At 41.6% G+C, this 12160-nt stretch overlaps 1 protein-coding gene and 1 pseudogene across 2 annotated transcripts in view; one reads left to right on the top strand and one right to left on the bottom strand.

Moving 5' to 3' along the window:
* The first annotated feature begins 213 nt into the window (after nucleotides 1–213).
* Nucleotides 214–2870, top strand: LOC308362609 (membrane-spanning 4-domains subfamily A member 4A-like; annotated as a pseudogene). The gene is made up of 6 exons: nucleotides 214–372; nucleotides 487–597; nucleotides 773–829; nucleotides 2282–2467; nucleotides 2581–2694; nucleotides 2801–2870. The product of its transcript is annotated as a membrane-spanning 4-domains subfamily A member 4A-like (transcript).
* Nucleotides 2871–10339: 7469 nt separating this feature from the next.
* Nucleotides 10340–12160, bottom strand: part of hapln4 (hyaluronan and proteoglycan link protein 4) — a 7116-nt gene continuing 5295 nt past the window's right edge. The window contains exon 5 of the mRNA XM_080834477.1: nucleotides 10340–11816. Coding sequence (XP_080690603.1) covers nucleotides 11452–11816 — 365 coding nt within the window. The 3' untranslated portion in view covers nucleotides 10340–11451. The remainder of the gene's footprint in view (nucleotides 11817–12160) is intronic.

Raw genomic sequence — 12160 nt, forward strand, 5'->3', positions numbered from 1 at the left:
TGCCCACACACATTTACTGGCATTCAGCCTCTATTAGACCTCTTCTTGTGCAGAGTATCTTGAGCAAGAACATCAACTTATTAACTAATCATATATTAATTACCATGTTTACAAGCATTATTTGAAGATTCCTTTAGGAAACGACCTGCATTTCACCTGAACAGGCTATACTAGGCTTACCTTGTTATTAATGTTTTAGGTTAATCATCCACGATGGCCAACTCTGTACCCCCTGCTAGTGGCTTTGTGGTGGTCACTCATTCGTACCCACCACAAGGTGCCCAGAGTGTCACTTCACCCCAGAGCGGAGTTGTTCCACCAGTCTCCTCTATGCTTGGGAAATTCCTAAAAGGACAACCAGCAGCCCTTGGAGTGAGTCTGACAACCCTAATAAAGTTATCTGGCGTTAAACCTGTCTTTGCAATCAACTTTCATGGAGCAGGGAGAAGTTCTGAGACATAAGATGTTTGTTTTTGTTTTCCGCAGACAGTTCAAATAATGGTTGGCATGGTTGTGATCTTGTTCGGTATCGTGACGGCTTTTAATGCAACAACAATATCCCTTTTCTCTGGCATCATGTTCTGGGGAGCCATCATTGTGAGATACAAAAATTCTAAATCCATGTGCAAAATGAATTGTGGTTTGTGGTTGTAACTGTTTTATTCTGTATTAATGTATTCTTTGAAACATATTGTCCTTTAACTTTTTTCAGTATTACAGCACTAGGGTTGACTTGACTTGTTGCTTAAAATATCAAATGTCTCTCTTTCAGTACATCACTGCAGGTTCTCTCACTGTTGCAGCCAATGAGAATCTCAGTCAGTGTTTGGTGAGTATTTAGGTGAAGGAAAAACTATTTAGCTATTAGGTATGTGGTATTCTTTCTGTAATAATCTTACATCTAACAGTTCAAAGGGATGCAACCGGTATGAGTGCTGGTATATACTCAGCCGATACCATGTCTCTATACTCATCATCCATTGGAAAAGTGACCAATACCATGATACGAAGTTAGTTACCATGATACGAAGTTAGTCAGACAGTCTGGATTTATTGGACCTATTACTTTGACAAAGGTCATCAGGTCTTCAGAATGTAGAAATGTGTTCTGCAAATGTATGAAGAGGAGGCACAAAGTCAACTAGCTTCAATAAGAGCAACTAAATACAAAATCTTAAAAAGTAACAAAGTAGCTAGGTGGACTTCACAAAAGTTATCGGCAACCCCCAAGCAGTCCTGGAGAGAAATGGAGCTTAACGCCTCAGGCCTAACAGTAACCCAAGAACACTAAAGATCAGAGGCTCTTGCGGAGTGCATTTCTTTAGATGACCAACCAGTGGAGCATGTTTGGATCAACATGTTGATATTAGTTGTGTTCTTCAAATAGCATTGATTAATCTTTCAATACACACATAATTTTTTTAAAGGTATGTTTTATAGGGCACTAGTTTGTGAATCTTCTTCAATTTCATTGTGATGGTATGTGGTCATGTGAAAGACAGATAAACACACCTGTCCTTCCCACTAGCTGCCCTAGAGTTGTGTGGTCCAGCATGATGCTCGTGTCGGTATTTGCAAGGTTTTTGCACCCCTTTAAGGTAGTTGGCTTGCTAGTTTTAGATTACCCTCCTCAATGCTTCTTTGTGTGGGGAATAGAATTCAATGCAATTCACACGGTGCACATAATAGGAAGATCACAGCAATACACACAGTGAACAGTGAACATAAGAGATCACAGCAATCAATACATCTTACATGAGCACACCAATCAAAAGTCACAGCACACAATATTTGTAGTAAGCTGGAAACACACTGTACGGTTCACCTATACAGTCCCAATAGGCTGACACATGCACGTAAAAGTAAACCGCTTGCTTTAGCCACTGGCAGGCTCATAAATGTTTTTATTAGGGTCTGACAACATGGAAAGGATCTCTACAGAGATACACTTGCATCTTTTTCACGATTTCGATCGTCTTTGTCCCTTGTGAAAAATTGGACCCTGAAAGATCTAAAAAATGAGGTCCCAGGTTGAACAATTCTGAAGTTTCTCTTTAAGACCCTAATTGATTGTGAAGTATTGAGGCATGTTCAAATTTGATGTGAAATGTGGAAATTGTATGAACGCTAACAGGTCAATAGTAAGAGCCACTTATTAATGCATTTTGGGTAGTTAATGCATTTGGGTGATAATAATCCATTATCCAGCAGATATTCATACCTTGAAATGTATTGAGCAATAATGCCTCTAATGATTTACCCCTTCATGTTGTTCATGCAGGTGAAAGCTTCACTGGGGATGAACATCATTAGCACAATAACTGCAGGGATCGCCATAATTCTACATAGCATAGATTTGATCTTCATCAGCAGCTTTCTGTACGGTGGTTGCTCTATGAGCAGAGGATCTGGCACCTACTATGGTGCCTATGACAATCCATGTCAGAGGAACTGGGAAATGTTCTTGGTCTGTACACTTCACTTCATATAGTATAAACTGCAGTGTGTAACATACATGATAAATTAATTTAGAACAGGGTGAGTCATTTGGCTCTGAATGTTTTGTTTCCCCCGTATCAGAGCAGGGCATGGGGGATTGCTGGAGTGATGCTTGTGTTGTCAGTGCTGGAGTTCATTATCTCCATATGTGTGTCTGCGTTTGCCTGCAAAGCCACCTGCTCTTCCAACACTGAGGTGAGTAAACTGTGATAAGTCTTTACAGTCCAGTACCTACCCACAGTCAGTCAGAAAAGAGCACATGAAATATACCTCTTTACATGTTTTGTATTTGATTTTGTAGCAGGTGGTATACGGTTCAAACCAGGTGCCCCCCTCTTTTCCCACCTCCCACCTCTCTGCACTTCCACTGAACTCCTCTGAGGTACAGAGTCATGAGCATTTAAATGGAAAAGAACTGAACTCATGCTCATCCACCGTTTTCACATGTTGCTTTTCCAGATGCCTCTCTTACCAACCAGTGTGGTTCCTTCAGCTTATCAGTACTGATGGCAGGAGTGGAAAAGATTTGGCCAACAGTGGCAACAAGATATGCCCCCGCAATACTGAAGAATGAGTCATGTGACAACATGAGTTATTTGTGCCTTTAATATGTTTTTCATGTTCTCTGAAATGAATGCGAGTATGTAAGCACATCCTTGCTAGCATGAAAATACAACCTAGAAAATCACCATCATGAACTGGAAAGATTTCAATAATAAAATTGCTAATGTTTATTAATCATGAATAGTATGATTGTCATCATTTAATAGATTCTGTATGCCTACATCATTAAGGCTTTACTTAAATGTATATTAATCTACAGATAGTACTAGGCTGTTATCCTCTGCTGTTCTTTTGTAACTTCTTTCAGCTGTATTAAAAATACATAAAGCAATACATCCGACATTTTAACAATTTCTAGTATGGTTTTGTAAGTTATGAGTTTTTTTATAACGCTTTTTTATTAAAGACCTTTTTGTGTCCTACGGGATGTGGAGCCAAGATGAACACACCTGTTGTTCCCACTAGCTGCCCAGGTTATTGATAATCCCATTTTGTGATTGGTCCGCACCCCACTGGTGGAGTGCCACTTCTGGTCTGCTCTCGGACCACCATCCTCTTGAGTGTAACAGGGGGGATATTAAGAAAAAAACTGAAAATGTTGGAAATTCCTGAAATTGTTCGAATCATATCCTTGGTATAGTTTACTTAAAAAAATCAGCCACCAAATAGAAGTTAGTGGCGGCACAAGTGGACATTAGATGATATGGTCTTGTGTTTTTGGCGCCTCCTCAGATGAAATGGTTTATGGTCAACAGGCTTATTCAGTCTCCATGGGACACACATTGCTTGCCCTTTCTATACAAATAGTCAATGAACACAGTAACAATGTATTGATTCAGTCCCTTCTTGACTTCCTTTGATAGTAATACTACAAACAAGCTTATAAATATTTCAAGGAGACTTATTTGAATTATTATGTTTCGATGAAACCCCCCTTTTTTCACCTCTTCATGTGTGCAACATGGTTGTGCAGAAATAGTCATACCATACCCTCTGAATTTAGGAAACATGACACAAAGTGCTACCCACCAGTGGTAGCAGGGCTAAATAATGTTGCTTTTGTGATGTTTGTAATGTTTCACAAATGTATCTCATCATTTAGGTAGTGGTTAATATAGTGAAAGGAAAACTTCTGTTCCCTTTCCCCAGAATCTGTAATGAAAAAGAGAGGTTAAAACATGACTGTCTGATTAATGAGTATACAATCTCTCAGTCAATTACATCTCAGAGTACAATTCACGTGCTGATGTGATTGAAGAGGGTGAATGTATTTGATATACAATCTATATACACTACCCTCCAAAAGTTTGAAAATGCTTCACATCTTACATATAATATGGCCATTGACAGCATTGAGGTCCCTGAGGTCGGGACCATAGTCATTTTTTTCTAAGCAGAATTTACTCTAAAAACATTGTGTATTTTTCCAACCCGAGTTCTGGTATAGGCTGATTTGGTAATTTAATGAAACATTTTGAGTTGTTGCTTTGACTTGAGAGACTGGTTTGACTGACTTGGTTTAGTTTCCTCTATTCATATTCTTGTGTTGCACCACTTAGATGGCCTTTGCTCTCTCTCTGGTCAGAGCATAAACAGGTTCAAATCTGTTTAAAAGATTGTTGTGATTTGTTCATACAATGTTCTCTACACCTTAGTATTTCAAACACTTCCCTCCTTAACACCCTGCTTTGTGATTCCATCATATTGCTAAGTAACAACACAAGCTAATGAGTCATATTTGATTAAATATAATGAGTTAATAAATTATGAGCATATACAAATCATTTTGATTAAATAACAAAAGAACGCACATTGGCATCAGTTACAACTTTGCAAACGCTAAGCATCCAAACATTTGACAAGGCATCCAAACCTTCTTTGAAAATATTACTCTAAAGACACTGAATGTTGTTTCATAATAGTTGGACACTGTGTCTAGACATATGTCTACTGTCCTGTTCCTCCCAGAGTAGGCTCAAGACACAAAACAGATTTGATTTTCAAAATATTAATTGTAGAAATTGCATTACTGTAGACATTTAATTGATTGATTGATCCTTAATAAGTATTTGATTTTACATACAAAAATTGCCGGGCCAATAGGCATATAACTCTGAGAAAACATCAACATGGTGGCGTTTCATTCCTATAAACTTGTTGACCACCTTATCCATAAAGGTATTTGTGGCTCTCGCTCAGAAGTAGTGCAGGTTGCGGGGAGCTACTCGCTCATGGTAGCATGCAAAAATGTTTTTAGGTCAGCCAACCATAACTAAACATAACTGGAGACTACCTTCGCTGTGGTTCTTCACCTGACCTACTTGCAGAGACCCTCGCCTACCTCTACCCACCCAAACCACACAGACATGCACTTATTCTACCCCATACTCTGTGCTAGCTGTAACTGTAAAGGAAATAATTGCCAGCATAGACATAGTTTTCTGTTCCATCGGTCTACTTACCCTTGTAATAGTAACCTACGATTACACTGTATACCCACTAAGCTGTTCTACAATACTTGAAAGATCTCTCCTCCTTATCCATTATCAATTTTGTCTGTATCATATAAACCATGTTATGTTTGTTTGTGTCTTAGGCATTCTGTCCTTGCTCTTGCCTCTGTGTGTCTTTTAACTGAGCCGGCCCGCGTGTGTGTGTGTGTGTGTGTCTTAGGGATTCTGTCCTTGCTCTCGCCTCTGCGTGTCTTTTAACTGAGCCGGCCTGCTAGTGTGTGTGTGTGTGTGTGTTTGTCTTAGGGATTCTGTCCTTGCTCTCGCCTCTGCGTGTCTTTTAACTGAGCCGGCCTAATTCCTCACCTCTTACCAGCGGCGGTGCACCTCGTGGTCCTCGCCCAGCCTCCTGCCCCAAGAAACGCTCTAGATTGTTCCATTAACCTGCCGCGTTAATCTGGCTCCAGAAACAGGCCAGTGAGCAGAACGCACACACATACACACACAGAACACAGTTCTTGATCTGTGGGTGTGACGGCTCCCAGTCGCAAGCAGACGATGGGATTGGTCTCGCAAGCAAAGTTGAATAAACACAGACAGAATCCTGTCAGCTGGAAACGTGTATAACGATATATAGCCAATATGTGCCCAGATGCGTTTGTCTTCCTAATGCTTCATTAACGGTTTCACGCTTTCCGCATTTGAGGCAAAGGAAATACCTCTGCTCGGGGCAATTAGAGAGATTTTATTTTTTCAATTAGTCTTGTCTACCAACCGCTTCTAATGTGCAATACTATAATGTATATACTACAAGGTCTTCACATAGCCCTGCTGGAGCAAGAGCCTACACATGCCTAATACCAGATTTACAGATTTAATATGTTGACTTAAGATTTCCACTGGCCTTCACATCGTCTGGGTCCTCTGCTGTGACTTTAAATCTTGAGCTTTGACCCTGTCAGCTCTTGATAGATGAGACACAGATGAGTGCTTACGTCTCGCTCTTTCTGCTCCGCGTTGTGTTCATTCACAGGATGAGTGTGTGTGTGTGTGTGTGTGTGTGCTCTTTCTGCTCCGCGTTGTGTTCATTCACAGGATGAGTGTGTGTGTGTGTGTGTGTGTGTGCTCTTTCTGCTCCGCGTTGTGTTCATTCACAGGATGAGTGTGTGTGTGTGTGTGTGTGTGTGTGTGTGTGTGTGTGTGTGTGTGCTCTTTCTGCTCCGCGTTGTGTTCATTCACAGGATGAGTGTGTGTGTGTGTGTGTGTGTGTGTGTGTGTGTGTGTGTGTGTGTGTGCGCTCTTTCTGCTCCGCGTTGTGTTCATTCACAGGATGAGTGTGTGTGTGAGTGTGTGTGTGTGTGTGTGTGTGTGTGTGTGTGTGCTCTTTCTGCTCCGCGTTGTGTTAATTCACAGGATGCACCCGACTGTTATGAGGTCACCTAATTTCATTTTGGTCTGGAGGAAAAAGAGGGAGTGTAATGAGAAAGCCATTCAAGTGTCATGACAGTGTGCTCTGGCGGTCAGCGGATGGAGCATCATCTCAGATAGGTCAAGTTCTGTTGCCCATTACATTTCAGCATTCATGATCTTTTGGCCCTGTCCAGGTAATGAATTGAGCGTGTAACTCTTTTAGTTTGTTGACAAAATGTGTGGATTTTGCAGGGTCATATTTTCTTAATGAGACCTCTATCCACTGAGATCCATCCCTACCATCAACATGGAGTGAGATCTTGTTAAATGTGTAGCTTTTGTAGTAAAAGAAATAACCAAAATCCTGGCCTTACAACAATCTGTGTGAGAGAGAGAGACAATGGTTGTCACAGTGATTTAAATAAATATTTATAAGATGAGGAGAAGAAAACCCTTTTGTGATTTGTGCAGTTCAACAGCACACTTGTGTAGCAGGACTGATTGTGGCATGATTTCTGCCTTGTGCAAACCAGTCTGTTGATGTTCCATGTTTTACATTTTGTTGACCTACGTATACAGCCGCGGAAAAAATTAAGAGACCACTTCAAAATTATCAGTTTCTCTGGTTTTACTATTTATTGGTATGTGTTAAAGTAAAATGTACATTTTAGTTTTATTCTATAACCTACTGGCAACATTCCTACCAAATTTCAAATAAAAATATTGTCATTTAGATCATTTATTTGCAGAAAAATGACAATTGGTCAAAATAGCAAAAAAGATGCAGTGTCTTCAGATCTCGAATAATGCAAAGAAAACAAGCTCATATTCATTTTTAAACTACACAATACTAATGCTTTAACTTAGGAAGAGTTCAGAAATCAATATTTGGTGGAATAACCTTGATTTAAAATCACAACTTTCATGTGTCTTGGCATGCTCTCCACCAGTCTTTCACATTGCCGTTGGGTGACTTTATGCTACTCCTGGCGCAAGAATTCAAGCAGCTCGGCTTCTTTTCATGGCTTGTGACCATCCATCTTCCTCTTGATCACATTTCAGAGTTTTTTTTATGGGATTCAGGTCTCGAAATTGGGCTGGCCATGACAGGGTCCTGATCTGGTGATACTCCATCCACACCTTTACTAGCCTGGCTGTGTGGCATGGAGCATTGCCCTGCTGGAAAAAACACTTCTCAGAGTTGGGGAACATTGTCAGAGCAAAAGGAAGCAAGTTTTTCTTCCGGGACAACGTTGTACTTTGCCTGGCTGAGGTTTGTAAAAGACCATAAGGATTGAACCAAAGCCGACTGGAGGGTCTCCTAGTTCGTCTTCTCTGATGAGTCCAATTTCACAGTAGGTGCAAGACTCTGTGGCTTGTAGGCCTCTCCAGGTCTCCGTCTAACCATCAGACGACCATGTGTTGGGCAAAGCTGAAAATTGGACTCATCAGAGAAGACGAACTAGGAGACCCTCCAGTCCGCTTTGGTTCAATCCTTATTGTCTTTTACAAACCTCAGCCAGGCAAAGTACAACGTTGTCCCGGAAGAAAAACTTGCTTCCTTTTGCTCTGGCAATGTTCCCCAACTCTGAGAAGTGTTTTTTCCAGCAGGGCAATGCTCCATGCCACACAGCCAGGCCAGTAAAGGTGTGGATGGAGTATCACCAGATCAGGACCCTGTCATGGCCAGCCCAATTTCGAGACCTGAATCCCATAAAAAAAACTCTGAAATGTGATCAAGAGGAAGATGGATGGTCACAAGCCATGAAAAGAAGCCGAGCTGCTTGAATTCTTGCGCCAGGAGTAGTATAAAGTCACCCAACGGCAATGTGAAAGGATGGTGGAGAGCATGCCAAGACACATGAAAGTTGTGATTTTAAATCAAGGTTATTCGACCAAATATTGATTTCTGAACTCTTCCTAAGTTAAAGCATTAGTATTGTGTAGTTTAAAAATGAATATGAGCTTGTTTTCTTTGCATTATTCGAGATCTGAAGACACTGCATCTTTTTTGCTATTTTGACCAATTGTCATTTTTCTGCAAATAAATGATCTAAATGACAATATTTTTATTTGAAATTTGGTAGGAATGTTGCCAGTAGGTTATAGAATAAAACTAAAATGTACATTTTACTTTAAAGGCACCCAGTGCAACTTTATGTAAACATTCAATGAAAAATAAACATTCAATTTCTAGTCTTTTTTGCACGTAGTAAGTTTCACTAACTCCATACCATTACATATCGACATTCAAGGAGCAAAGATGAGACGTCGTTGTGTGGTGAGAACTGATAGAAAATTGTAAACAACAACAATCGCCGGTGGGGAGAAGCCATTTTTCCATTGACTGGAACCTGCTTTGTTTATTGTAGGTTACCAAAAAATAAAGAAAATGGCGGCGATTGTTGTTGTTATCGATTTTCTATCAGTTCTCACCACACAACGACGTCTCATCTTTGCTGCTTGAATGTCGGTATGTAATGGTATGGAGTTATTGAAACTTACTACGTGTAAAAAAGACTAGAAATTGAATGTTTATTTTTAAGCCTCGAAAGTTGCACTGGGTGCCTTTAACACATACCAATAAATAGTAAAACCAGAGAAACTGATAATTTTGAAGTGGTCTCTTAATTTTTTCCGCGGCTGTATATGGTGTGTTCAGCCAAATAGGAATACACAGAATTTCTTTGTCTAATGTGTTAGCTTTTCAATTGTCCAGTTTGGACACAGGCACAGATGAAAAGGTAATTGTATGCATTTACATCGACAACATTCTTTCTGCCCTGTAACACTTATATTTCTGCTACAATTATTTTGACAAGTAAGGGTCCATAGACTGAAGTGGCAAATGCTTACATGCTTTTTCACAGGTTAATAAATTCACATGATTAATGTTTTAGCCAAACAGTTATGACATCCTTATTGTGTTTTCAGTCACCCTTTAAACTGATTTCAGGCATCTGAGGTTGTTGCTATGGAGCCACTGTAGGTATGGCGCAGTCACTGATTGTCTTGTGTTTATTTCTTCATGAGTTTCTTCTTTCGCCTGATTGCAGTGGAAGCACCATCATACCAGCCAATCACAACACAGGGCACCATCTTACCAGCCAATCACAACACAGGGACACGCCAGAGGCCAGCGGAAGATTCTGGAACTTCCATGGTAATTGGCCAGACTTAAATGACTTTCCTTTTAATTTGTCATTCCTCCTTCACACTGGCAGGTAAAGAAGGCTCTCTGTTCCCATGAAAATACATAAACAAACAAGATGAGAGTGATAAAGTTTAACTATTTTAATCCATCCAAAAATGCAGTATAGACCAAAAATTGTGCCAGTTCAAAGTCTCATGAATAGTGCAACTGTTGACCTCTACTGCGATGCGTACATTACATGAGGTAGACACACACCTACAGAGTTGAATGCCATTCAGCTGTTTCCTCTTGACTATAGGGGTGCTTGCTCGACACATGCTCGTTGTGACTCTCACTATTACTTCTAAAATCTGTCATAAAAATATATATATTTCTAAGAGCAAGGGTAAACTGCAGTTCCAAGTGCTGTGCGCTCTACAAATGGCAAACAGATGGTAATGACTGACTCACACACACACACACACACACACACACACACACACACACACACACACACACACACACACACACACACACACACACAACACAGATGATAATGACTGCTGTGCCGAGGAGCTCATAGGAAGGATGCCAGCAGCGCACCCTGGCAAAGCACATCTAATGGCAACACCTGCAGAACACACAGGCTAGGCTTCAATTTGTGCTTCAAAGCTCTGCACTCTTTTTTCAGGCTTGCTAGAGAGAGAGCAAGAGAGAGAGGGCGAGAGAGAGAGAGAGAGAGTGCAAGAGAGAGAGGGAGAGAGAAGGAGAGAGAAAGAGAGCAAGAGAGAGAGGGAGGGACGAGAGAGAGAGCGAGAGAGAGAGAGAGCTAGAGAGAGAGCTAGAGAGAGAGAGAGAGAGAAAAGAAGAAGAAGGGGGGAGTCATGCTAAATGTGCTAAATGCATTAATTACATGATTCACTTAATTGTCTCCCTGTCTGCCGCTGCGCATATGAATGTTGCTCAGGGACAGCTTCTCGTCTCTCTGGAGCCTCCAGGAGAAAAACACAACTAAACAGAACACAAAGCACACACACACACACACACACACACACACACACACACACACACACACACACAACCAAACAGAACACAAAGCACAAACATCCTCCTCTCTCCATGAGCGGGAGAAAAAAAAATTATCTGAATTAAATCTCCTGTCATCTGAAGTGTGTGCCAGAGTACGTGTAGGCCGCTAAAGCTGTTACATGTTTGCGTCTGAAGGACTGAAATCTTTTTTGGCGAAATGAGGAAAGTACTGAATCTACTTTAAGCCGTACTTTAAGCCAGCAGTGCTTGAGTGTTAGCTGTCAGCGAGGATATACATCAGCTTGGTCAGTTGCCTTTGGGAACATTTTTAAGGCATGTAGTCTCATGCAACATTGTGATTGACTCTCAAACGGCCCTGGTGGCATTGGAGGGCTTGTTGCCCATCTTCACCACTCTTGTGGTCGGCTCGACATCATTTCTCTCGTCGTTCCCCCGGAAACAGTACACCCCGTAGAGGCGGAACTTCTTGTCGGGGAAGCCCAGATTGCGCACGCCGGGGTCCGCCCCTCCGCACCGCGCCCGGGGGTTGACGATGGGGTAGCGGATGCTGCCGTCCTCCAGCCAGCCGGCCTCACAGCGGTCCAGCAGCTGGAACTTCCAGGCGGAATACAGCTGGCCCACCTTGGCCACCGCCGCACCGTCACGCTGACACGCCTTCACCGCCTCCGAGAAGTTGATCTTCTTGAAGCGCTTCAGGAAGTACACTCGTCCTGATACACACACAAGTCAGAGGCAGGGCATGTAGTACACTCGCCGTGATACACACAAGTTAGAGGCAGGGCATGTAGTACACTCACCCTGATACACACACAAGTTAGAGGCAGGGCATGTAGTACACTCGCCCTGATACACACACAAGTTAGAGGCAGGGCATGTAGTACACTCGCCCTGATACACACGAGTTAGAGGCAGGGCATGTAGTATCACAAGCTCTCGGAAAACAAACGACTGTTCCAAAAAATACCCTCACAAGTGTGACTCGCTTTAACAGGCAGGGCAGAATTATTCCCATCCAACAGGAGGATGCTAGTGTTGAAGCAGTGAGTCTAACCAT

The sequence above is a fragment of the Sprattus sprattus genome (assembly GCF_963457725.1).
Source record: "Sprattus sprattus genome assembly, chromosome: 3".
Lineage (NCBI taxonomy): Eukaryota > Metazoa > Chordata > Actinopteri > Clupeiformes > Clupeidae > Sprattus > Sprattus sprattus.